Source organism: Oncorhynchus gorbuscha, unplaced genomic scaffold, assembly GCF_021184085.1.
Source record: "Oncorhynchus gorbuscha isolate QuinsamMale2020 ecotype Even-year unplaced genomic scaffold, OgorEven_v1.0 Un_scaffold_1249, whole genome shotgun sequence".
NCBI lineage: Eukaryota > Metazoa > Chordata > Actinopteri > Salmoniformes > Salmonidae > Oncorhynchus > Oncorhynchus gorbuscha.
The window spans coordinates 75,494-103,162 of NW_025746081.1; the positions used below are offsets into that span (position 1 = coordinate 75,494).

General features: G+C 40.7%; 1 protein-coding gene across 2 annotated transcripts in view; it reads right to left on the reverse strand.

Moving 5' to 3' along the window:
* Positions 1 to 27,669, reverse strand: part of zgc:158766 (uncharacterized protein LOC100009641 homolog) — a 78,564-nt gene that overhangs the window by 10,186 nt on the left and 40,709 nt on the right. Inside the window, exons 5-19 of one of the 2 annotated variants that reach the window (XM_046337038.1) lie at positions 26,723 to 26,846; positions 25,785 to 25,878; positions 20,597 to 20,686; positions 19,328 to 19,444; positions 18,442 to 18,540; positions 18,123 to 18,265; positions 15,903 to 16,041; positions 15,434 to 15,556; positions 15,153 to 15,314; positions 14,130 to 14,305; positions 8,863 to 9,909; positions 7,192 to 7,441; positions 4,407 to 4,496; positions 3,351 to 3,575; positions 95 to 265 (exon numbers count right to left, since the gene is read on the reverse strand). In XM_046337038.1, the coding sequence (XP_046192994.1) occupies positions 95 to 265; positions 3,351 to 3,575; positions 4,407 to 4,496; positions 7,192 to 7,441; positions 8,863 to 9,909; positions 14,130 to 14,305; positions 15,153 to 15,314; positions 15,434 to 15,556; positions 15,903 to 16,041; positions 18,123 to 18,265; positions 18,442 to 18,540; positions 19,328 to 19,444; positions 20,597 to 20,686; positions 25,785 to 25,878; positions 26,723 to 26,846 (3,050 nt within the window). Of the gene's footprint in view, positions 1 to 94; positions 266 to 3,350; positions 3,576 to 4,406; positions 4,497 to 7,191; positions 7,442 to 8,862; positions 9,910 to 14,129; positions 14,306 to 15,152; positions 15,318 to 15,433; positions 15,557 to 15,902; positions 16,042 to 18,122; positions 18,266 to 18,441; positions 18,541 to 19,327; positions 19,445 to 20,596; positions 20,687 to 25,784; positions 25,879 to 26,722; positions 26,847 to 27,669 lie in introns of both variants that reach the window. The other variant, XM_046337037.1, reaches the window with a different exon arrangement.

Sequence of the window (27,669 nt, forward strand, 5' to 3'; positions counted from 1 at the left end):
GGCTGAAATGATTTAAGGTAGAACGTCATATTACTTCATAGTTCATAACTTCATAGTACATATTAAAACCCTCTGTGTGTGTTGTCGTTGTCACCTTGTAGGACTGCTTGTAGATGTACAGGTCGTACCCTCCCTCAATCTTTTTGCTTTTGCTGAAGAGGATGAGGTCCTCGAACAGGAAGACGTGACGGAGGTACTTCCTGCGGCCGCACCACACGATGAACTCATCCTGACACCTCAGCTGACCCTGTTCCTTCAGGTTCACCTACAGCAGCAGAGCCCAGAGGAGACGTTCCACATGACTTACTCTGACATTTTCTTCCAAACAAATAATTATACATGATGTGTACGTTTCTATTTCCTCTCTCAATTCAATTTCAATTTAAGGGCTTTATTGACATGGGGAACATATGTTTACATGGCCAATTCACTCTACTGATTTACTGCTCTACTGATTTACTGCTCTACTGATTTACTGCTCTACTGATTTACTGCTCTACTGCTCTACTGCTCTACTGATTTACTGCTCTACTGATTTACTACTCTACTGATTTACTGCTCTACTGATTTACTGCTCTACTGATTTACTACTCTACTGATTTACTACTCTACTGATTTACTGCTCTACTGATTTACTACTCTACTGATTTACTGCTCTACTGATTTACTACTCTACTGATTTACTGCTCTACTGATTTACTGCTCTACTGATTTACTACTCTACTGATTTACTGCTCTACTGATTTACTGCTCTACTGATTTACTGCTCTACTGCTCTACTGCTCTACTGATTTACTGCTCTACTGATTTACTGCTCTACTGATTTACTGCTCTACTGATTTACTGCTCTACTGATCTACTGCTCTACTGCTCTACTGCTCTACTGATCTACTGCTCTACTACTCTACTGCTCTACTGCTCTACTACTCTACTGCTCTACTGCTCTACCGCTCTACTGCTCTACTACTCTACCGCTCTACTGCTCTACCGCTCTACTGATTTACTGCTCTACTGCTCTACTACTCTACTGCTCTACTGCTCTACTACTCTACTGCTCTACTGCTCTACTGCTCTACTGATTTACTGCTCTACTGCTCTACTGATTTACTGCTCTACTGATTTACTGCTCTACTGCTCTACTGCTCTACTACTGCTCTACTGCTCTACTGCTCTACTGCTCTACTGATTTACCGCTCTACTACTCTACCGCTCTACTGCTCTACTGCTCTACTGCTCTACTGATTTACTGCTCTACTGCTCTACTGATTTACTGCTCTACTGATTTACTGCTCTACTGATTTACTGCTCTACTGCTCTACTGCTCTACTACTCTACTACTGCTCTACTGCTCTACTGCTCTACTGATTTACTGCTCTACTGATTTACTGCTCTACTGATTTACTGCTCTACTGCTCTACTGCTCTACTACTCTACCGCTCTACTGCTCTACTGCTCTACTGCTCTACCGCTCTACTGCTCTACTGCTCTACTGCTCTACTGCTCTACTGCTCTACTACTCTACTACTGCTCTACTGCTCTACTGCTCTACCGCTCTACCGCTCTACTACTCTACTGCTCTACTGCTCTACTGCTCTACTGCTCTACTACTCTACTACTGCTCTACTGCTCTACTGCTCTACTACTCTACTGCTCTACTGATTTACCGCTCTACCGCTCTACCGCTCTACTACTCTACTGCTCTACTGCTCTACTGCTCTACTACTCTACTACTGCTCTACTGCTCTACTGATTTACTGCTCTACTGCTCTACTGATTTACCGCTCTACCGCTCTACTGCTCTACTACTCTACTACTGCTCTACCGCTCTACTACTCTACTACTGCTCTACTGCTCTACTACTCTACCGCTCTACTGCTCTACTACTCTACTACTGCTCTACCGCTCTACTACTCTACCGCTCTACTGCTCTACTGCTCTACTGATTTACCGCTCTACTGCTCTACTACTCTACTGCTCTACTTAATTTGTAAGTCGCTCTGGATAAGAGCGTCTGCTAAATGACTTAAATGTAAATGTAAATGTACTACTCTACCGCTCTACTGCTCCACTGATTTACTGCTCTACTGATTTACTGCTCTACTGCTCTACTACTCTACTGCTCTACTACTCTACCGCTCTACTACTCTACTGCTCTACCGCTCTACTGCTCTACTACTCTACTGCTCTACTACTCTACTGCTCTACTGCTCTACTGCTCTACTACTCTACTACCGCTCTACTGCTCTACTGATTTACCGCTCTACTGCTCTACTACTCTACCGCTCTACTACTCTACTGCTCTACCGCTTTACTGCTCTACTACTCTACTGCTCTACTACTCGACTGCTCTACTGCTCCACTGATTTACTGCTCTACTGCTCTACTGCTCTACTACTCTACTGCTCTACTACTCTACTGCTCTACTACTCTACTGCTCTACTACTCTACTGCTCTACTGCTCTACTGATTTACTGCTCTACTGCTCTACTACTCTACTGCTCTACTGCTCTACTACTCTACTGCTCTACTGCTCTACTACTCTACTGCTCTACTACTCTACCGCTCTACTGCTCTACTGCTCTACTACTCTACTGCTCTACTACTCTACTGCTCTACTACTCTACTGCTCTACTGCTCTACTACTCTACTGCTCTACTACTCTACTGCTCTACTGCTCCACTGATTTACTGCTCTACTGATTTACTGCTCTACTGATCTACTACTCTACCGCTCTACTGATTTACTGCTCTACCGCTCTACTGATTTACTGCTCTACTACTCTACTGCTCTACTGCTCTACTGCTCTACTACTCTACTGATCTACTACTCTACTGCTCTACCGCTCTACTGATCTACTACTCTACTACTCTACTGCTCTACTGATCTACTACTCTACTGCTCTACTGATCTACTACTTTACTGCTCTACCGCTCTACTGCTCTACTGATCTACTACTCTACTACTCTACTGCTCTACTGCTCTACTACTCTACTGCTCTACTGATCTACTACTCTACCGCTCTACTGCTCTACTACTGCTCTACTGCTCTACTGATTTACTGCTCTACTGCTCTACTGATTTACTGCTTTACTGCTTTACTGCTCTACTGATCTACTACTCTACTGCTCTACTGCTCTACTACTCTACTACTCTACTGCTCTACTGCTCTACTACTCTACTACTGCTCTACTGCTCTACTGCTCTACTGCTCTACTACTCTACTGCTCTACTGCTCTACTACTCTACTACTCTACTGCTCTACTGCTCTACTACTCTACTACTGCTCTACTGCTCTACTGCTCTACTACTCTACTACTCTACTACTCTACTACTCTATCCCCCCGACTTACATCACATCCTCGGATGGCGTCCATGGCCAGCAGGTCGTTGCCGTGGCGCAGCTGGAACTTAACCATCTCCTCTGCGGTGCGGAGGTCAGAGAGCTCCTGTTCCTGGGACTGACCACACTCCTTGATCAGGTCCTTCAGCAGCAGGGCGTACTTAGACATCCTCTGGATGGGCTTCAGCAGGTAGGACGCCAGGTCCATCTTATCACCCAGCTCCAACTGCTTGTTCTGGGAAGACAGAGAGGTTAGAGGTCAGGATACATACAGAAAGATAAACAGACCAACAGACAGGTAGGACACCAGGTCCATCTTATCACCCAGCTCCAGCTGCTTGTTCTGGGGAGACAGACAGGTTAGAGGTCAGAGGGTAGAGGTCAGGATACATACAGAAAGATAAACAGACCAACAGACAGGTAGGACACCAGGTCCATCTTATCACCCAGACCCAACTGCTTGTTCTGGGGAGACAGACAGGTTAGAGGTCAGAGGGTAGAGGTCAGAGGTCAGGATACATACAGAAAGATAAACAGACCAACAGACAGGTAGGACACCAGGTCCATCCTATCACCCAGCTCCAGCTGCTTGTTCTGGGGAGACAGACAGGTTAGAGGTCAGAGGGTAGAGGTCAGAGGTCAGGATACATACAGAAAGATAAACAGACCAACAGACAGGTAGGACACCAGGTCCATCTTATCACCCGGCTCTAACTGATTGTTCTGGGTAGCAGACACACACATAGAGGAGGATGAGAGGGGATGTAGAACTCTGTATGCAGATGTACAATAGCTTTTCTAAATGGGAATTCTGATGTCAATTCAACTCTTCCATCCTACATAGGTAGACGTCCAGTAGCTATGTAAAGTTTGACAATGGGAATTCTACTGTTACTCAGTGTAGAACCAGCTGATATATATTAGTAGCACCCTGTATGTTGCTTGGCTCACACAACTTTACAATTAGCCTGTTGCTGTGAAGTAGTTTCATATTGGTTAAAGGTTAGGTCTGGTGTTCGTACAGCTGATCCTAGAACGGTAGTAACCAGAGCTGTTTCAGACGCACCTTAAAGAATCCATTCCCGTGGCTGGTGAGTAGAGCGTCAGACTGAGGCTTGTTCTTGCTGTAGAGAGCGTACATTCCAAACTGATCCTCCTGCACACAGGAATAACAAGTTACCACTCTGACTACAGTCAAACTGATCCTCCTGCACACAGGAATAACAAGTTACCACTCTGACTACAGTCAAACTGATCCTCCTGCACACAGGAATAACAAGTTACCACTCTGACTACAGTCAAACTGATCCTCCTGCACACAGGAATAACAAGTTACCACTCTGACGACAGTCAAACTGATCCTCCTGCACACAGGAATAACAAGTTACCACTCTGACTACAGTCAAACTGATCCTCCTGCACACAGGAATAACAAGTTACCACTCTGACTACAGTCAAACTGATCCTCCTGCACACAGGAATAACAAGTTACCACTCTGACTACAGTCAAAGGTACACACACAGGATGTGTTCCAAATGGCACCCTATTCCCTATATAGGCCATTAACCAACCATTAGAATACCATCAACCAACCATTAGAATACCATCAACCATCCATTAGAATACCATCAACCAACCATTAGAATACCATCAACCAGCCATTAGAATACCATCAACCATCCATTAGAATATGATCAACCATCCATTAGAATACCACCAACCATCCATTAGAATATGATCAACCATCCATTAGAATACCACCAACCATCCATTAGAATATGATCAACCAACCATTAGAATACCACCAACCATCCATTAGAATACCATCAACCATCCATTAGAATACCACCAACCAACCATTAGAATACCACCAACCATCCATTAGAATACCATCAACCATCCATTAGAATACCATCAACCATCCATTAGAATACCACCAACCATCCATTAGAATACTATCAACCATCCATTAGAATACCATCAACCATCCATTAGAATACCATCAACCATCCATTAGAATACCATCAACCATCCATTAGAATACCACCAACCATCCATTAGAATACTATCAACCATCCATTAGAATACCATCAACCATCCATTAGAATACCATCAACCATCCATTAGAATACTATCAACCATCCATTAGAATACCATCAACCATCCATTAGAATACTATCAACCATCCATTAGAATACCATTTGATTTAAACTAAAACATCAACATATATTGGTTTATAGTTGAGTTGAGTTCGGTATTCGCTAATAGTTACACATGTTTAAAAGAACATTTTTTATTTTAAAGTAACTGTCCAATAAAAATCCTATTCTGTCAACTCATACCCAGGTCACGTCGTTGACTCGTCTTATACTTGTAGTTGTGGACAAGAGAAACAGCCTCTGGTAAAAGCCCACCTCAAAAAGTCAAATCATTTAAAGAGTGTTTGTGTTTTCTATAGAAAGTTGGTGAACGACAACAGACAGTTCAATATGTAGATCACTCTGCTAGAACTAGGTCACTGGGTTTTAGTGTGTCAGTTCCCAGCCCCAGGGCACTGTGACTCCCTCCCTCCCTCTCTCTCTCTCTCTCTCTCTCTCTCTCTCTCTCTCTCTCTCTCTCTCTCTCTCTCTCTCTCTCTCTCTCTCTCTCTCTCTCTCTCTCTCTCTCTCTCTCTCTCTCTCTCTCTCTCTCTCTCTCTCTCTCTCTCTCTCTCTCTCTCTCTCTCTCTCTCTCTCTCTCTCTCTCTCTCTCTCTCTCTCTCTCTCTCTCTCTCTCTCTCTCTCTCTCTCTCTCTCTCTCTCTCTCTCTCTCTCCCCCTCTCCCCCTCCCCTCCTCTTGTTATGTTTCCATACCACTGACTTCCCTACAGGACCTGGACCAGAGATCTGACAGAGATCTGATGAAGGGCTTCATAGACTGAAACATTACAATTGTTCAATCTTTTCAAACTAACATTTAATCAAATTACACTTGTTTAAAATATATGGAGAGAGGTGCACCTCCGATTCATTTGCAGTAGTTCGGAACACATTTTTCATTTCTTTAATGTACGTCTTTAATTGTGTCATAATAAACGATATGGAATGTATCTGGTCTGACTGAGCTGATTGAGGGACCTGAATATCAACCAGCCTGTCAGAGAGAGGAGGTCATTGGGTCTCTCTAGTGTATTGTCTTGTATTGTGTTTCCAGCAGCCTGTTTCTAGCCTGAGGCTACAGACTAAAGTCTGTCTAGGACAGGACAGGGATGAGCAACTTTGATGGGGGTGGGAACCACAACATATCTGATCATCATGAGGGGACCCAGTTGCTCACAGTTTGCCATGGGGTGTAGAGAAATGTTGCTGTTTTAAAGCTAGTTTTCTGCTCTGGCTCCAACAGTGCCTAGCAGTACAAAACATTACCCTCATGTTGATGTCTGTGATCCTGGTAAAAAAAAAGTTGTGCACTCATCTTAAGACTCATGTGTCTGAGGAAGAAGCTGCTGATAGGCAGGGGAGAGTGTCTGCCTCTCTCTCTCTCTCTCTCTCTCTCTCTCTCTCTCTCTCTCTCTCTCTCTCTCTCTCTCTCTCTCTCTCTCTCTCTCTCTCTCTCTCCTCTCCCTGCCTGCCTCTCTCTCTCCCTCTCCCTGCCTGCCTGCCTCTCTCTCTCTCTCTCTCTCCTCCCTCTCCCTCTCCCTCTCCCTGCCTGCCTCTCTCTCTCTCCCTCTCCCTGCCTGCCTCTCTCTCTCTCCCTCTCCCTGCCTGCCTCTCTCTCTCCCTCTCCCCCTCCGCCTGCCTGCCTGCCTGCCTGCCCGCCCGCCCGCCCGCCCGTCCGTCCGTCCGTCCGTCTGTCTGTCACCATGACTCACGTGTCTGAGGAAGCAGCTGCTGATGGACAGGGGAGAGTGGGCGGAGGCCTCCAGCTCTTTCAGGAAGTACTGGCAGTGGAAGTTACACAGTTTCTCCATGTTGCCAAAGATAATGCTGCGTTTCCCCCAGAGGTCCTGAGGCAGGTCCAGACGCTCCATCTCTGGGAAGTAGTGCTCGATGACGTAGATGAGGGAACGCACATACTCCCTCTCTGTGGAGATCATCTCAGCCATGATGTGCTGCACTTTACTGTTGAGGAGGGAAGAGACAGAGATCCTATCATTTACTGATTTAGGAGGGAAGAGACAGAGATCCTATCATTTACTGTTGAGGAGGGAAGAGACAGAGATCCTATCATTTACTGTTGAGGAGGGAAGAGACAGAGATCCTATCATTTACTGTTGAGGAAGTAAGAGACAGAGATCCTATCATTTACTGTTGAGGAGGGAAGAGACAGAGATCCTATCATTTACTGATTTAGGAGGGAAGAGACAGAGATCCTATCATTTACTGTTGAGGAGGGAAGAGACAGAGATCCTATCATTTACTGATTTAGGAGGGAAGAGACAGAGATCCTATCATTTACTGTTGAGGAGGGAAGAGACAGAGATCCTATCATTTACTGTTGAGGAGGGAAGAGACAGAGATCCTATCATTTACTGATTTAGGAGGGAAGAGACAGAGATCCTATCATTTACTGTTGAGGAGGGAAGAGACAGAGATCCTATCATTTACTGTTGAGGAGGGAAGAGACAGAGATCCTATCATTTACTGTTGAGGAGGGAAGAGACAGAGATCCTATCATTTACTGTTGAGGAGGGAAGAGACAGAGATCCTATCATTTACTGTTGAGGAGGGAAGAGACAGAGATCCTATCATTTACTGTTGAGGAGGGAAGAGACAGAGATCCTATCATTTACTGTTGAGGAGGGAAGAGACAGAGATCCTATCATTTACTGTTGAGGAGGGAAGAGACAGAGATCCTATCATTTACTGTTGAGGAGGGAAGAGACAGAGATCCTATCATTTACTGTTGAGGAGGGAAGAGACAGAGATCCTATCATTTACTGTTGAGGAAGGAAGAGACAGAGATCCTATCATTTACTGTTGAGGAGGGAAGAGACAGAGATCCTATCATTCAATGAATGAAAGTTTTTCTGACCAAAATGGCACGATTTTTCATTCATGTTGCTAGGAAGGAATAGGGGCCTGGTCTGAAGTAGTGCACTATATAGGGAATAGGGCCCTGGTCTAAAGTAGTGCACTATATAGGGAATAGGGCCCTGGTCTAAAGTAGTGCACTATATAGGGAATAGGGCCATGTTCTAAAGTAGTGCACTATATAGGGAATAGGGTGCCATTTGGGACACAGACAATATTATTTTGTTAATTCAGCTGACAGTGTGTCCTGTAGCCTGGCTGGTAGGGCCAGTAACCGAAAGGTTGCTGGATTGAATCCCTGATTTGACAAGGTAAAAATCTTGTCGATTTGCCCCTTTGCAAGGCAGTCAACCCACTGTTCCCCGGGCGCCGAAGATGTGGACGTTGATTAAGTCAGGCCCCCACCTGCACCTCTCTGAGTCAGAGGGGTTAAATGAGGAAGACACATTTCAGGTGAATGCATTTAGTTGTACAACTGACTAGGTCTACCCCTTTCCCCTTCCCCTCACCTGCTATGCTTCTTTCCATCTCCCTCTGGGTGTCTGGTGGGGGAGGACATGCTGCGGCTGCGTCCCAGCGCCGGGCTCACCACATCAGGCCTCTGCAGCTTCTTCTCCACCAACACGTTGTTGGTCACCTCCAGCCCCTTGATGTACACCCCCGTGTAGCCATGCAGGTGGCTGGTGTCAACGTGGCCGCCGTCCTGCGCCGCCGGCAGCTCATAGCCCAGCGTCTTCTTCATGATCTTCTTGAGCGGCTGTTTGCGGTGCTGGCGGTGCTGGTGGAGTGGCGTCCCAGAGGACGAATAGACAGGCTCCGAGTGGCAGGAGACGGCCCCCATGGAGTCGATGGTGCAGTCGCTGTCCGTGTCGTCGAACAGAGAGGGGCTCTGCCGCAGGTTGAGGAGGAGGGGGTCTCCCTCTGGGGCGGGGGGGAAGGGGAATAGGGAGGAGGAGGTGAAGGAGCAGGAAGAGGGGCTCTTGTTGTTGCTGGAGGAGAAGTGCCCTGTGGAGTGAGGCTTGGTTTCTTCCTCAAATTCCAGCGACGACACTATGATCCTTGACCCTAGAGAGGGCAACTCAGGTAAAACACGATCCCCTCCAACAGCCCCGTGCTGCTCTGTGTGATTGCAGTCCCCCTGTCTGTCTGCAGTCTCTGAAGGGTCTTTGGTTAGATTTCTGGCTGCAGAGTCAGAGGCTGCAGAGTTAGAGGCTGCAGAGTCAGAGGCTGCAGAGTCAGAAGCTGCAGAGTCAGAGGCTGCAGAGTTAGAGGCTGCAGAGTTAGAGGCTGCAGAGTCAGAAGCTGCAGAGTTAGAGGCTGCAGAGTCAGAAGCTGCAGAGTTAGAGGCTGCAGAGTTAGAGGCTGCAGAGTCAGAAGCTGCAGAGTCAGAAGCTGCAGAGTTAGAGACTGCAGAGTGAGAAGCTGCAGAGTCAGAAGCTGCAGAGTCAGAGGCTGCAGTAACTGCTGCTGTGGCCTGGGCCAGGGTTTTCTCCAGCTGGTTCTTGGTCTGTTGACACTTGGTCCACAGGACGTTCCACTGATGGGTCTGCCGGGGGCTGGCCAGAGGGAGAGAGACAAGGTCAGTGGAAAACACGGGTGTAGTGTGAAGTTGCCCCAAGACACTCATCTGGGGTAAGTTTTTCATTTCCCCTACTAATGATGAAGGTTAGGATTGGGAGAGGGGAAGCTAATCCTAGATCTGTACTTTGGGGAAACTGCACCCCAAAGTGAAAAAAGCCCCTAAATGACTTATTTATTATTTGAAATAAAAACAACAAACAAGTAATACTTAGTAGCAATAATAATATGGCAACTACAGTCTAATAATAATAACTATGACATAATAATAATAATATGGCAACTACAGTCTAATAATAATATGGCAACTACAGTCTAATAATAATATGGCAACTACAGTCTAATAATAATATGGCAACTACAGTCTAATAATAATATGGCAACTACAGTCTAATAATAATATGGCAACTACAGTCTAATAATAATATGGCAACTACAGTCTAATAATAATATGGCAACTACAGTCTAATAATAATATGGCAACTACAGTCTAATAATAATATGGCAACTACAGTCTAATAATAATATGGCAACTACAGTCTAATAATAATATGGCAACTACAGTCTAATAATAATATGGCAACTACAGTCTAATAATAATAACAGTCTAATAATAATATGGCAACTACAGTCTAATAATAATATGGCAACTACAGTCTAATAATAATATGGCAACTACAGTCTAATAATAATATGGCAACTACAGTCTAATAATAATATGGCAACTACAGTCTAATAATAATATGGCAACTACAGTCTAATAATAATATGGCAACTACAGTCTAATAATAATATGGCAACTACAGTCTAATAATAATAATAATATGGCAACTACAGTCTAATAATAATAATAATAATATGGCAACTACAGTCTAATAATAATATGGCAACTACAGTCTAAAAATAATATGGCAACTACAGTCTAATAATAATATGGCAACTACAGTCTAAAAATAATATGGCAACTACAGTCTAATAATAATATGGCAACTACAGTCTAAAAATAATATGGCAACTACAGTCTAAAAATAATATTTGTACAGTCTAATAATAATATGGCAAATACAAATGTAAATGTAAAAATATGGCAACTACAGTCTAATAATAATATGGCAACTACAGTCTAATAATAATATGGCAACTACAGTCTAATAATAATATGGCAACTACAGTCTAATAATAATATGGCAACTACAGTCTAATAATAATAATAATATGGCAACTACAGTCTAATAATAATATGGCAACTACAGTCTAATAATAATATGGCAACTACAGTCTAATAATAATATGGCAACTACAGTCTAATAATAATAATAATATGGCAACTACAGTCTAATAATAATATGGCAACTACAGTCTAATAATAATAATAATAATATGGCAACTACAGTCTAATAATAATATGGCAACTACAGTCTAATAATAATATGGCAACTACAGTCTAATAATAATAATAATAATATGGCAACTACAGTCTAATAATAATAATAATAATATGGCAACTACAGTCTAATAATAATAATAATAATATGGCAACTACAGTCTAATAATAATATGGCAACTACAGTCTAAAAATAATATGGCAACTACAGTCTAATAATAATATGGCAACTACAGTCTAAAAATAATATGGCAACTACAGTCTAATAATAATATGGCAACTACAGTCTAATAATAATATGGCAACTACAGTCTAATAATAATATGGCAACTACAGTCTAATAATAACTATGACATAATAATAATAATAAGGCAACTACAGTCTAATAATAATATGGCAACTACAGTCTAATAATAATATGGCAACTACAGTCTAATAATAATATGGCAACTACAGTCTAATAATAATATGGCAACTACAGTCTAATAATAATAATATGGCAACTACAGTCTAATAATAATAACTATGACATAATAATAATAATAATATGGCAACTACAGTCTAATAATAATAACTATGACATAATAATAATAATATGGCAACTACAGTCTAATAATAATATGGCAACTACAGTCTAATAATAATATGGCAACTACAGTCTAATAATAATATGGCAACTACAGTCTAATAATAATATGGCAACTACAGTCTAATAATAATATGGCAACTACAGTCTAATAATAATATGGCAACTACAGTCTAATAATAATATGGCAACTACAGTCTAATAATAATATGGCAACTACAGTCTAATAATAATATGGCAACTACAGTCTAATAATAATATGGCAACTACAGTCTAATAATAATATGGCAACTACAGTCTAATAATAATATGGCAACTACAGTCTAATAATAATATGGCAACTACAGTAATAATAATAATATGGCAACTAAGTCTAATAATAATATGGCAACTACAGTCTAATAATAATATGGCAACTACAGTCTAATAATAATATGGCATAACTACAGTCTAATAATAATATGGCAACTACAGTCTAATAATAATATGGCAACTACAGTCTAATAATAATATGGCAACTACAGTCTAATAATAATATGGCAACTACAGTCTAATAATAATAATATGGCAACTACAGTCTAATAATAATATGGCAACTACAGTCTAATAATAATAATATGGCAACTACAGTCTAATAATAATAACTATGACATAATAATAATAATATGGCAACTACAGTCTAATAATAATATGGCAACTACAGTCTAATAATAATATGGCAACTACAGTCTAATAATAATATGGCAACTACAGTCTAATAATAATAACTATGACATAATAATAATAATATGGCAACTACAGTCTAATAATAATATGGCAACTACAGTCTAATAATAATAACTATGACATAATAATAATAATATGGCAACTACATTTACATTTACATTTTACATTTAAGTCATTTAGCAGACGCTCTTATCCAGAGCGACTTACAAATTGGTGCATTCACCTTATGACATCCAGTGGAACAGCCACTTTACAATAGTGCATCTAAATATTTTAAGGGGGGAAGGGGGGGTGAGAAGGATTACTTTATCCTATCCTAAGTATTCCTTAAAGAGGTGGGGTTTCAGGTGTCTCCGGAAGGTGGTGATTGACTCTACAGTCTAATAATAATAACTATGACATAATAATAATAATAATATGGCAACTACAGTCTAATAATAATATGGCAACTACAGTCTAATAATAATATGGCAACTACAGTCTAATAATAATAATATGGCAACTACAGTCTAATAATAATAACTATGACATAATAATAATAATATGGCAACTACAGTCTAATAATAATATGGCAACTACAGTCTAATAATAATAACTATGACATAATAATAATAATAACTATGACATAATAATAATAATATGGCAACTACAGTCTAATAATAATAACTATGACATAATAATAATAATAACTATGACATAATAATAATAACAACTATGACATAATAATAATAATAATAACTATGACATAATAATAATAATAATAACTATGACATAATAATAATAACTATGACATAATAATAATAATAACTATGGCATAATAATAATAATAATAATAATAATAACTATGACATAATAATAATAATAATATCCTACCCTATTCTACTTGTTCCTATCCTACCCCATCCTACCCTACCCTATCCAACACTTTCCTATCCTACCCTATACTACTCTTTCCCATCCTACCCCATCCTACCTTACCCTATTTTACCCTACCCTATACTACTCTTTCCTATCCTACCCTACTCTTTCCTATCTTACCCTATACTACTCTTTCCTATGCTACTCTTTCCTACCCTATCCTACACTTGCCTATCCTACCCTATTCTACTCTTTCCTATGCTACCCTATCCTACTCTTTCCTATTCTGTACTACTCTTTTCTAGCTTATCCAACCCTATCCTAATCTACTCTTTCCTATCATACCCTATCCTACCCCATCTTACTCTTTCCTATCATACCCTATCCCACCCTATCCTACCCCATCTTACTCTTTCCTATCCCATCCTGCTCTTTCCTGCCCTACCCTATCCTAATCTACTCTTTCCTATTCTACCCAACCCTACCCCACCTTAACCTACCCCATCCTACTCTTTCCTATCCTACTCCACCCTACTCTTTCCTACCCTACCCCATCCTACTCTTTCCTACCCTACCCCATCCTACTCTTTCCTACCCTACCCCACCCTACCCTTCCCCAGCCTATCTTACAGCAGGCGGTATACCTGTCCAAGGACAGGACCATATCATTGAGGGAGCTGAAGTTGTCCAGGGAGAACGTGGAGGCCTCCATCTGATAGTCCTGGAGGATCTCAAGTACTGCAGGAGGGAGGCTCACACCACTGCTCTCCAGGTTCAGCTGCCGGAGGTAGTCCTGGCAGTGCTCCATCCACTGGTTAGCCTGCAGGACAGGACGGATTGTACGTAGACATAGAATCAGAACAGACACTGAGTGGACAAAACATTAGGAACACCTGCTCTTTCAATGACACAGACTGACCAGGTGAATCCAGGTGAAAGATATGATCCCTTATTGATGTCACTTTGTTAAATCCACTTCAATCAGTGGAGATGAAGGGGAGGAGACGGGTTAAAGTATGATTTCTAAGCCTTGAGACAACTGAGACATGGATTGTGTATGTGTTCCTTTCAGAGTGTGAATGGGCAAGACAACATATGTATAAGTGCCTTTGAATGGGACGTGGTAGTAGGTGTCAGGCCCCCCGGTTTACGTCATGAACTCTAACACTGCTGGGGTTTTCATGCTCAGCAGTTCCTGTGTGTATCAAGGAGAGTCCACCAACCAAAGGACATCCAGCCAACTTGCCACCACTGTGGGAAGCATTGGAGTCAACATGGGCCAGCATCCCTGTGGAACGCTTTCGACGCCATGTAGAGTCCATGTCCTGACGAATTGAGGCTGTTCTGAGGGCAAAAGGGGGATGCAACTCAATATTAGGAAGGTGTCCTTAATGTTTGGTACACTCAGTGTATATGATTGATATAATGTATAAAATCTGTATCTATTGTATCTATCAATAGGTCAAGGTTCAAACACAGCAGCATAGTAAGGAGGATCACCCCTTACTGTATTCTGTGTCATAAGTGGCTCCCTATTCCCTATTGGACCAGGATTCATAGCGCCATTTGGGATGCAGCCCAAGACACCTCATCACATCCTTTTCCCTCAATCTCTCTTGCTTGATAAATAAATGACGAATGGGAAATGATCCTGGGTCTGTCTTTACCGAGGCGTAGAAGTCGTAGAGGTTGGTGAGGATGTCTAGCTGGTTCTTCCTCCTCTCCACTCTGCCCAGGATGGATCCCAGGTGTTGTTTGAAGTCCAGCAAGGCCGAGCTGGGCAGAGACTCCCCTGACTGCCTGACCAGCAGTAAACCCTGCTTCTGCTGCTGCTGTACGTGGACAGAGAGGAGAGGATCATGGGAAATGGAGTTTATAAGAGTCTTAGAAGCAGTTTTCAAATCAGAAAACAACAAGTCAGGAAGAAATGTCCAATGTTTAAACTTACTACTGACTCCTCAAAGAACTGTTCCAAACTCTGCCTCACGTCTTTGACCGCAGCCAGAGAGAGAGGAAGAGAGTCCAGGGCAGTGAGGTGCTTCTCTCCTTCCACACTGAACCATACTTTGACCTGGAGGGAGAGACGGAAGGAGATGGGATGTAAGGCTTTTGTATAATACGCTAACATCCAATACTTTACAATCAGGGCCACTGTAGCTCACACTATCAGATTACTAGCAGCTTATTAGACATTAGTAGATCAAGTTAGAAAGGACTTCAACGTGCTGTATGGAAGCACAATCACAACGACAGAATGAAGTGCCCAAAGACAAGCCATCAGTCTGACTGAAGTGAAATCACAAGGACATAATGAAATGCCCAAAGACAAGCCATCAGTCTGTATGGAAGCACAATCACAACGACAGAATGAAATGCCCAAAGACAAGCCATCAGTCTGACTGAAGTGAAAATCCCACCTGCTCTGTCTGTTCCTCAAACCTGCGGACCTCCAGCAGACTCTCCAGCTGTTTCAGGGACTTGTTGGAGAGGATCACCAGTTTATGGACCTCCTCATCCACCTGGTTATAAAGGACATTCACCATGTCCACTGCATCCCTGGATGGACAGCAAGGACAACAGTAGGTTGACAACGAATGGTGGTGTCACACCCTGACCATAGTTTGCTTTGTATGTTTCTATGTTTTGGTTGGTCAGGGTGTGATCTGAGTGGGCATTCTATGTTGGATGTCTTGTTTGTCTATTTCTATGTCTGGCCTGATATGGTTCTCAATCAGAGGCAGGTGTTAGTCATTGTCTCTGATTGGGAACCATATTTAGGTAGCCTCACTGTGTGTTTGTGGGTGATTGTTCCTGTCTCTGTGTTTTGCACCAGATAGGGATGTTTTAGGTTTCACTGTGTGTTTGTGGGTGATTGTTCCTGTCTCTGTGTTTTGCACCAGATTGGGATGTTTTAGGTTTCACTGTGTGTTGGTGGGTGATTGTTCCTGTCTCTGTGTTTTGCACCAGATAGGGATGTTTTAGGTTTCACTGTGTGTTTGTGGGTGATTGTTCCTGTCTCTGTGTTTTGCACCAGATTGGGATGTTTTAGGTTTCACTGTGTGTTTGTGGGTGATTGTTCCTGTCTCTGTGTTTTGCACCAGATAGGGATGTTTTAGGTTTCACTGTGTGTTGGTGGGTGATTGTTCCTGTCTCTGTGTTTTGCACCAGATAGGGATGTTTTAGGTTTCACTGTGTGTTGGTGGGTGATTGTTCCTGTCTCTGTGTTTTGCACCAGATTGGGATGTTTTAGGTTTCACTGTGTGTTTGTGGATTGTTCCTGTCTCTGTGTTTTGCACCAGATAGGGATGTTTTAGGTTTCACTGTGTGTTGGTGGGTGATTGTTCCTGTCTCTGTGTTTTGCACCAGATTGGGATGTTTTTGGTTTCACTGTGTGTTTGTGGGTGATTGTTCCTGTCTCTGTGTTTTGCACCAGATTGGGATGTTTTAGGTTTTCCACGTTTATTGTTTTTGTTAGTTTATTCATGTCTAGTGTCTTTATTAAAGAACATGAATAACCACCACGCTGCGTTTTGGGCCGCCTCTATTTCACCTAAAGACAACCGTTACAGGTGGTGATGGGTAATAGATTTATCATCAGTGACCATAACTATGTATGTTTGTGTTGAGCGTTACGCACCACTGTCTGAATGGTCCATAAAGGAGTTATACATGATCTCTACAGAGGTTTAATACGGCCAACAGTCTGATCTTTGGATAGAACTCTGATGTGTCTCAAATGGCACACTCTTCCCTATATAGTGCACTACATTTGGCACACTCTTCCCTATATAGTGCACTACATTTGGCACACTCTTCCCTATATAGTGCACTACATTTGGCACACTCTTCCCTATATAGTGCACTACATTTGGCACACTCTTCCCTATATAGTGCACTACATTTGGCACACTCTTCCCTATATAGTGCACTACATTTGGCACACTCTTCCCTATATAGTGCACTACATTTGGCACACTCTTCCCTATATAGTGCACTACATTTGGCACACTTTTCCCATATAGTGCACTACATTTGGCACACTCTTCCCTATATAGTGCACTACATTTGGCACACTCTTCCCTATATAGTGCACTACATTTGGCACACTCTTTCCTATATAGTGCACTACATTTGGCACACTCTTCCCTATATTTGTAAGTCGCTCTGGATAAGAGCGTCTGCTAAATTACTTAAATGTAAATGTAAATGTATATAGTGCACTACATTTGGCACACTCTTTCCTATATAGTGCACTACATTTGGCACACTCTTCCCTATATAGTGCACTACATTTGGCACAATCTTCCCTATATAGTGCACTACATTTGGCACACTCTTTCCTATATAGTGCACTACATTTGGCACACTCTTCCCTATATAGTGCACTACATTTGGCACACTCTTCCCTATATAGTGCACTACATTTGGCACACTCTTCCCTGTATAGTGCACTACATTTGGCACACTCTTCCCTATATAGTGCACTACATTTGGCACACTCTTCCCTGTATAGTGCACTACATTTGGCACACTCTTCCCTATATAGTGCACTACATTTGGCACACTCTTCGCTATATAGTGCACTACATCTGATCCAATAGTAAGTTCTGGTTATGCAGACCCTCTCCCAGCAGTACCTGTAGTTGTCATTCTCACAGGCCTCGTCCTTCCTGATCCGGGCCAGGACTGTTCCTCCCTCCAGCCTCAGTCTGTTCAGACGGGTGTCCTCCAACACACACTTCATCAGAGACCTCTGCTGCTCCAGCACCTCAGATACCTCCTGAACCAGACACACACACACACCACGGTGTTACACACACACACACACACACACACACACACACACACACACACACACACACACACACACACACACACACACACACACACACACACACACACACACACACACACACACACACACACACACACACACACACACACACACACACACACCTTGGTGCTGTCCAGGTTGCTGGTGCTGCTCAACGTAGAGATAGAAGATTGGAGGGAGGAGAGAGCCACGCTGCAACTGCTGGCAAACGGCTCAATTTTCTAACAGAAGGGATGAAGAGAGCGAGAGAGAGAGAATGAGAGAGAGAGCAAGAGAGAGAAAGAGAGAGAGAGAATGAGAGAGAGCAGAGAGCGAGAGAGAGAGAATGAGAGAGAGAGAGAGAGAGAGAGAGAGAGAGAGAGAGAGAGAGAGAGAGAGAGCAAGAGAGAATATAAAAGAGAGAGAGAATGAGAGAGGGCAGAGAGAGCGAAAGAGAGCAAGAGAGAGAGAGAGACAGTGTTGAGATCAGGGAATACCAAACCATTTAAGTGATAATGCCCTTGAAGCCGGTGAATGGAGGATATATTGGCGCGTGGTGTTAGTGTTAGTCTGTCTCGTCCCGACTATGGGACAGCTGGAGATCGAATTTGAATATTGAAATAATGTTGCAAATGTCAGAGAGACAGACAGACAGAAAGGTTTATATACATCTCTGTTGTTGAAAACTAAATATTAGTCTAAAAGAAATGGTAGATGATGTCTAGATGCTTTTTATAGTGGAGATCAACTTTATAAATGACCTGTCAGGGTAGATGAGACAGTGGATTGAGCAGTCAGATGGAACAGAGTAGGCATTTTAACTTCATAGATTTAGCCAGTGGTAACTTGTGGAATAGACACTGGCTGGAATGCGGTTTTAACCAATCAGCATCCAGGATTAGACCCACCCGTTGTATAAAGTGCACTACTTTTGACCAGAGACCTGTGGGCCCTGGTCAAACGCAGTGCACTACATAACTAATAGGGTGCCATTTGAGACAACTGTAACCGTGGTGATGTGATTCCTACCTGTCTGAAGGCGACCCAGTGATCGTGGTCGTAGGGGAATGTTCCGTCCAGGTCTCTAGTGAGCTGACTGGAGTCTATGTGCTTCAACAGAGCCTTCAGGGACGTCAGGAGCTCCGTCTGCATGGGGACAGAAGGACACACACTCACTGTAACTCCCCACCAGGGTGAGGCCTGTGAGTAGCAGGGTTGGAGTCAATTCCAGTCGGCTCATGAATTAAACAAAAAATTCCTATTCCAATATCAATTATCTTCACTGCTTTTCCAGTAAGGAAACTAAAGCTCTCACATCACACCTTGCTACAGATATCAAATATAACTTCCACCAAACCAAAAGCGACCATCTACTATATAATATAAAATGACAGGTAACCTTGATGATGTAAGGAAAGAAATTTAACTAAGAAAAATCATCATGAGAGACAGAATGATCTGTAATATACATCACTATGTTGCAGGTTTCATCAAGACAACTAACCAATCACATCCTTTTATCCACATGTCATGTAGTTTCAATAGGAAGAGACATGTGTTGAACTCTACTGTAGAAACCTATGGAGGAATTCCAGAGATAATCATTGAACTCAACGTTGGACCTAAACCCTGATCTCATTAGATGTGTCTGTCTGTGTGATGAATGTTGTGGGTGTTTTCAGTGGGACAGATGTGTGTGTGTGTGTGTGTGTGTGTGTGTGTGTGTGTGTGTGTGTGTGTGTGTGTGTGTGTGTGTGTGTGTGTGTGTGTGTGTGTGTGTGTGTGTGTGTGTGTGTGTGTGTGTGTGTGTGTGTGTGTGTGTGTGTGTGTGTGTGTGTGTGTGGTAGGTAGGCTGGTGATGAAGAGATGATCACATTTTCCACAGTCAGACATGCAGCTTCACGCAAACCTACATAGCACAGATACCCCAGCTCGCAACAACACACCATGACCTGACATGCTACACGCTAAACACACACACACGCACACACACACGCACACACACATACTACCTCACTTAGACTCATACTCAGGTCAAGGACCTGACATTGACAGGCTGCTAGCGACGACTCAACACAATAGCCTCGGTGTATCTGAATAGACGAGGAGGTGCCTGTGATAATGCTGTATCCTTCCTGATGTTACAATGTGTTTATCACTGCGTGTGGAAAATGTTAGGATTCTGGTTGCCGTGGGAATGTAAGAAATACTCCCAAGATATGTGATTTCAAGTCTTGAATTAGACAAGAACGCTCAATGCAAATATCACAGCACATGGGTCATTATTTAATACTTTACCTGCACAGTAGTAATGTCTCTTTCAGGCTTGATAGTTGTCTCCTTGTCCACAAGTAGCAGGACGGAGGAAAGTGCATTTGGTAATAAAGCCTGGGGGGAAAGCAACACAAATGGACATGTACAGTATTGGGAGGGGGGCGCGACATGAACTAAAACACCACAAGATATCATCATTATAAAATCATAACCCTTCATGTGTCTGTTGTGTGCAGGCTGGATGCTGGCGGACCCATCCCCGTGTGTACTGTGTGTGTAGGTGTGTGTGTGTGTGTGTGTGTGTGTGTGTGTGTGTGTGTGTGTGTGTGTGTGTGTGCGTGCGTGCGTGCGTGCGTGCGTGTGCGTGCGTGCGTGTGTGTATGTGCGCCCTTACAAAAAAAAATCAAATTTTTACAAATCCTGTGAAAAAAACGAATGGTTTTCAGAACACACGTGTGAACCAATCACGTGAAAAAAAATGTGTTTGAACTCTTTTCCACAGGATTACTTTTCACCACTTCCAACTACACCCAGGGACAGAGCAGGACTGCTACAATGAATGGGACAAAACGTGCAGCTGGTGACAAGGCAAAGAAAGCAAAAGGCCAGGATAACATAAGGAGAGGCCAGGTTAACATAATGAGAGGTCAGGGTAACATAATGAGAGGCCAGGTTAACATAAGGAGAGGCCAGGGTAACATAAGGAGAGGCCAGGGTAACATAATGAGAGGCCAGGGTAACATAATGAGAGGCCAGGGTAACATAAGGAGAGGCCAGGGTAACATAAGGAGAGGCCAGGGTAACATAAGGAGAGGCCAGGGTAACATAAGGAGAGGCCAGGGTAACAAAAGGAGAGGCCAGGATAACATAATGAGAGGCCAGGGTAACATAATGAGAGGCCAGGATAACATAATGAGAGGCCAGGGTAACATAAGGAGAGGCCAGGATAACATAATGAGAGGCCAGGGTAACATAAGGAGAGGCCAGGTTAACATAATGAGAGGCCAGGGTAACATAAGGAGAGGCCAGGGTAACATAATGAGAGGCCAGGGTAACATAATGAGAGGCCAGGGTAACATAAGGAGAGGCCAGGGTAACATAAGAAAACAGAGGGAACATGGCATTGAAAGAGGGAGGTGTTTTACTGAATTGCATTATCATAACAAATATTTCACTGCAAAAATGTTTTGATTTAATTTACAATTAATTTGCTCTCATGTTTAAACATCAATACCTTGGGGTTTTAGTTTGCCATCAATACCTTGGGGTTTTAGTTTTGCCATCAATACCTTGGGGTTTTAGTTTGCCATCAATACCTTGGGGTTTTAGTTTTGCCATCAATACCTTGGGGTTTTAGTTTTGCCATCAATACCTTGGGGTTTTAGTTTTGCCATCAATACCTTGTGGTTTTAGTTTTGCCATCAATACCTTGGGGTTTTAGTTTTGCCATCAATACCTTGGGGGTTTAGTTTTGCCATCAATACCTTGGGGTTTTAGTTTTGCCATCAATACCTTGGGGTTTTAGTTTTGCCATCAATACCTTGGGGTTTTAGTTTTGCCATCAATACCTTGGGGTTTTAGTTTTGCCATCAATACCTTGGGGTTTTAGTTTTGCCATCAATACCTTGGGGTTTTAGTTTTGCCATCAATACCTTGGGGTTTTAGTTTTGTTTTCAACATCATTATTTTTGTTTGGAATTCTAATAATTCTGTTCTCAACTTCAGAAGTTTTGCTTCTAAAGTAACACTACCTGAAGGACTGCACCACATAATAACGCTATAACTCTATGAAAGGTGCTTAAAGCGGCCATCTTTCATTTAATCACCAACAGTGTTCTCACCGCCACAGTAAACAGTTGAGGGATGGATCTGGAGAAATGCAACCACTCTCAAATCCATAGACTATGGATGCACGGACTGACCATCCATGATGTCAAATAGTTGTAACCATGTTTTGAGGTGTTTGTTTACATTTACTTTTTTTTACAAACATTGGAGTTTTCTTACATGTAAAACCGCAAATTTGACAAGTGCTTTTTTGGCAAAGGAGTATGTGCATGTCTGTGTGTGTGTTAACAGACAAGTAAGAACAGGTCTTCCCCACTAGCCCTGAAGCCCAGCCTTTCTGCATGTGAAATGTGATGGACCAAGTCACTACACAGAAATCAAAGTGCCTCCCCAGAAATCAACCTTCTCCAGAAATCAACCTTCTCCAGAAATCAACCTTTTCCAGACCAAGAAAGGGACGGGAAAACAATAGTAAAGAAGAAATATGTGCTGTGCCAACTACAGTACTATACTATAACATTACTATAGTACTATACTATAACATTACTGTAGTACTATACTATAACATTACTATAGTACTATACTATAACATTACTGTAGTACTATACTATAACATTAATATAGTACTATACTATAACATTACTATAGTACTATACTATAACATTACTATAGTACTATACTATAACATTACTACAGTACTATACTATAGCATTACTATAGTACTATACTATAACATTACTGTAGTACTATACTATAACATTACTATAGTACTATACTATAACATTACTACAGTACTATACTATAACATTACTACAGTACTATACTAAAACATTACTATAGTACTATACTATAACATTACTATAGTACTATACTATAACATTACTATAGTACTATACTGTAACATTACTATAGTACTATACTATAGCATTACTATAGTACTATACTATAACATTTATATAGTACTATACTATAACATTACTATGGTACTATACTATAACATTACTATAGTACTATACTATAACATTACTATAGTACTATACTATAACATTACTATAGTACTATACTGTAACATTACTATAGTACTATACTATAGCATTACTATAGTACTATACTATAACATTACTATGGTACTATACTATAACATTACTATAGTACTATACTATAACATTACTACAGTACTATACTACAACATTACTACAGTACTATACTATAGCATTACTATAGTACTATACTATAGCATTACTATAGTACTATACTATAACATTTATATAGTACTATATTATAACATTACTATGGTACTATACTATAACATTAATACGGTACTATACTATAGCATTACTATAGTACTATACTATAACATTAATACGGTACTATACTATAACATTACTATAGTACTATACTATAACATTACTACAGTACTATACTATAGCATTACTATAGTACTATACTATAACATTACTGTAGTACTATACTATAACATTACTATAGTACTATACTATAACATTACTACAGTACTATACTATAACATTACTACAGTACTATACTAAACCATTACTATAGTACTATACTATAACATTACTATAGTGCTATACTAAAACATTACTATAGTACTATACTATAACATTACTATAGTACTATACTATAACATTACTATAGTACTATACTGTAACATTACTATATTACTATACTATAGCATTACTATAGTACTATACTATAACATTTATATAGTACTATACTATAACATTACTATGGTACTATACTATAACATTACTATAGTACTATACTATAACATTACTACAGTACTATACTATAACATTACTACAGTACTATACTACAACATTACTACAGTACTATACTATAGCATTACTATAGTACTATACTATAGCATTACTATAGTACTATACTATAACATTTATATAGTACTATATTATAACATTACTATGGTACTATACTATAACATTAATACGGTACTATACTATAACATTTATATAGTACTATATTATAACATTACTATGGTACTATACTATAACATTACTACAGTACTATACTATAGCATTACTATAGTACTATACTATAACATTACTGTAGTACTATACTATAACATTACTATAGTACTATACTATAACATTACTACAGTACTATACTATAACATTACTACAGTACTATACTAAAACATTACTATAGTACTATACTATAACATTACTATAGTGCTATACTAAAACATTACTATAGTACTATACTATAACATTACTATAGTACTATACTATAACATTACTATAGTACTATACTGTAACATTACTATATTACTATACTATAGCATTACTATAGTACTATACTATAACATTTATATAGTACTATACTATAACATTACTATGGTACTATACTATAACATTACTATAGTACTATACTATAACATTACTACAGTACTATACTATAACATTACTACAGTACTATACTACAACATTACTACAGTACTATACTATAGCATTACTATAGTACTATACTATAGCATTACTATAGTACTATACTATAACATTAATACGGTACTATACTATAACATTAATATGGTACTATACTATAACATTACTATAGTACTATACTATAACATTACTACAGTACTATACTATAACATTACTACAGTACTATACTACAACATTATTACAGTACTATACTATAACATTACTGCAGTACTATACTATAACATTACTACAGTACTATACTACAACATTATTACAGTACTATACTATAACATTACTGCAGTAATATACTATAACATTACTACGGTACTATACTATAACATTACTATGGTACTATACTATAACATTACTACGGTACTATACTATAACATTACTATGGTACTATACTATAACATTACTGCGCTACTATACTATATCATTACTACGGTGCTATACTATAACATTACTGCGGTACTATGCTAAAACATTACTACGGTACTATACTGTAACATTACTGCAGTACTATACTAAAACATTACTACGGTACTATACTATAACATTACTACAGTACTATACTAAAACATTACTACGGTACTATACTATGACATCACTTCGGTACTATACTGTAACATTACTATAGTACAATACTAGAGTGTAGTGACAGTGAAAGAACATTCCTTAACACCATGAACACATTGTTAAGAATCAGAGGACGTAAAGAAGCCGCCTGAGGATAGTTAATGTGGGACGTGGTTGTGATGAGATGTTATTTTCCGTTGAAATCTCATACCTGGAGTTCAGGAAGAGATGATTGAATCCCAAATAGCATGTTAATCCCTATATTATAGTGCACTACTTTTGACCAGAGCCCTATGGGTCCTATGGTCAAAAGTAGTGCACTGCACAGTAGATAGAATAGGGTGCCATTCGGGATGCGGACAATAGTATTGTCATGAGAAAGCTCTCACCTGCAGTCCAGACAGAGACGAGAACAGAGCAGGACTGGGCTGCTGTCTCCTGGTGTCCACTAGCACCGTGAGGCCTAGGTCACGCCTCTCGCTCCTGAAACCAGAAACAAAACCCATCAGGGTGATCTTCTGAATTGGTTAGTCCTTTCATCATCTCTCCTCTCCCCTGTAACTATTCCACAGGTCGTTGCTGTACATCAGAATGTGTTCTCAGTCAAATGACCTGGTAAAATAAGGGTTAAATAATATATATATATATAGCCCCATTATGAGAGTGGTTACGCTATACTAGAACATTACTATAGTACTATACTATAACATTACTACAGTACTATACTGTAACATTACTACAGTACTATACTATAACATTACTACGGTACTATACTATAACATTACTACAGTACTATACTGTAACATTGCTGCAGTACTATACTATAACATTACTACAGTACTATACTATAATATTACTACAGTACAATACTAGAACATTACTATTGTACTATGCTAAACCATTACTACAGTACTATACTATAACATTACTACAGTACTATACTAAAACATTACTACAGTACTATACTAAAACATTACTACAGTACTATACTATAACATTACTACAGTACTATACTATAATATTACTACAGTACAATACTAGAACATTACTATTGTACTATGCTAAACCATTACTACAGTACTATACTATAACATTACTACAGTACTATACTAAAACATTACTACAGTACTATACTAAAACATTACTACAGTACTATACTAGTGGCTCCAGACCCATTTCTCAGCTGCTTACCAAAAAGTGTTGGGGTGACTACTTTGTTATTGTTAGAATCCCAGATTGCCCCCTTAAAAGGAACACCATCTAGTAACTAAAGCCTGGATGGGGATTCAGCAGATGATACCTGAGTGCGGCTGGTTGACTGACTGACCTGAGCGTTGAATAGTAGTAACCCAGGAGACAGGTGAGGTCTTTGGCCGTGCAGCTCTCCCCAGCCCACACCCTCCCCCGCGTGCACACCTGCAGCACCGCCCGCCCACTGAGGTCTCTGTTACCTGGAAGAGAGAGGGGGCGGGGGGAGGGGGGGGTCAGCGCTCACTCATAGTCAAGTAGACCTTATGGATGCTTCCCAAGTGGTACCCTAATCTCTATATAAAGTAGTGCGCTACATTTTGACCAAAGTCCTATGGGCCCTGTTCAAAAGTAGTGCACTACAAAGGGAATATTGTAGGTTGCTATTTGGGACGTAGAGAAAGTGACCTGTCTGTTGTTAAGTGTTTGTCATCATCCCAGGCCCCACAGCACAGCTCAACATACTGCTTTAGTTCAGGATGGCATCTCCTCTTACACACATCTGATCCAGTCTAAGTCATTTAATAGGCTCCTATTATTCCACATGGAACATTCCCACTCCTACTGAGAACATGCGCCCCAAGCTTCATATGTCACATGGCAGTAAACACTTCATATGTTACATGGGAGTAAACACTTCATATGTCACATGGGAGTAAACACTTCATATGTCACATGGGAGTAAACACTTCATATGTCACATGGGAGTAAACACTTCATATGTCACATGGGAGTAAACACTTCATATGTCACATGGGAGTAAACACTTCATATGTCACATTAAGGTAAACACTTCATATGTCACATGGGAGTAAACACTTCATATGGGAGTAAACACTTCATATGTCACATGGGAGTAAACACTTCATATGTCACATGGGAGTAAACACTTCATATGTCACATGGGAGTAAACACTTCATATGTCACATGGGAGTAAACACTTCATATGTCACATGGGAGTAAACACTTCATATGTCACATTAAGGTAAACACTTCATATGTCACATGGCAGTAAACACTTCATA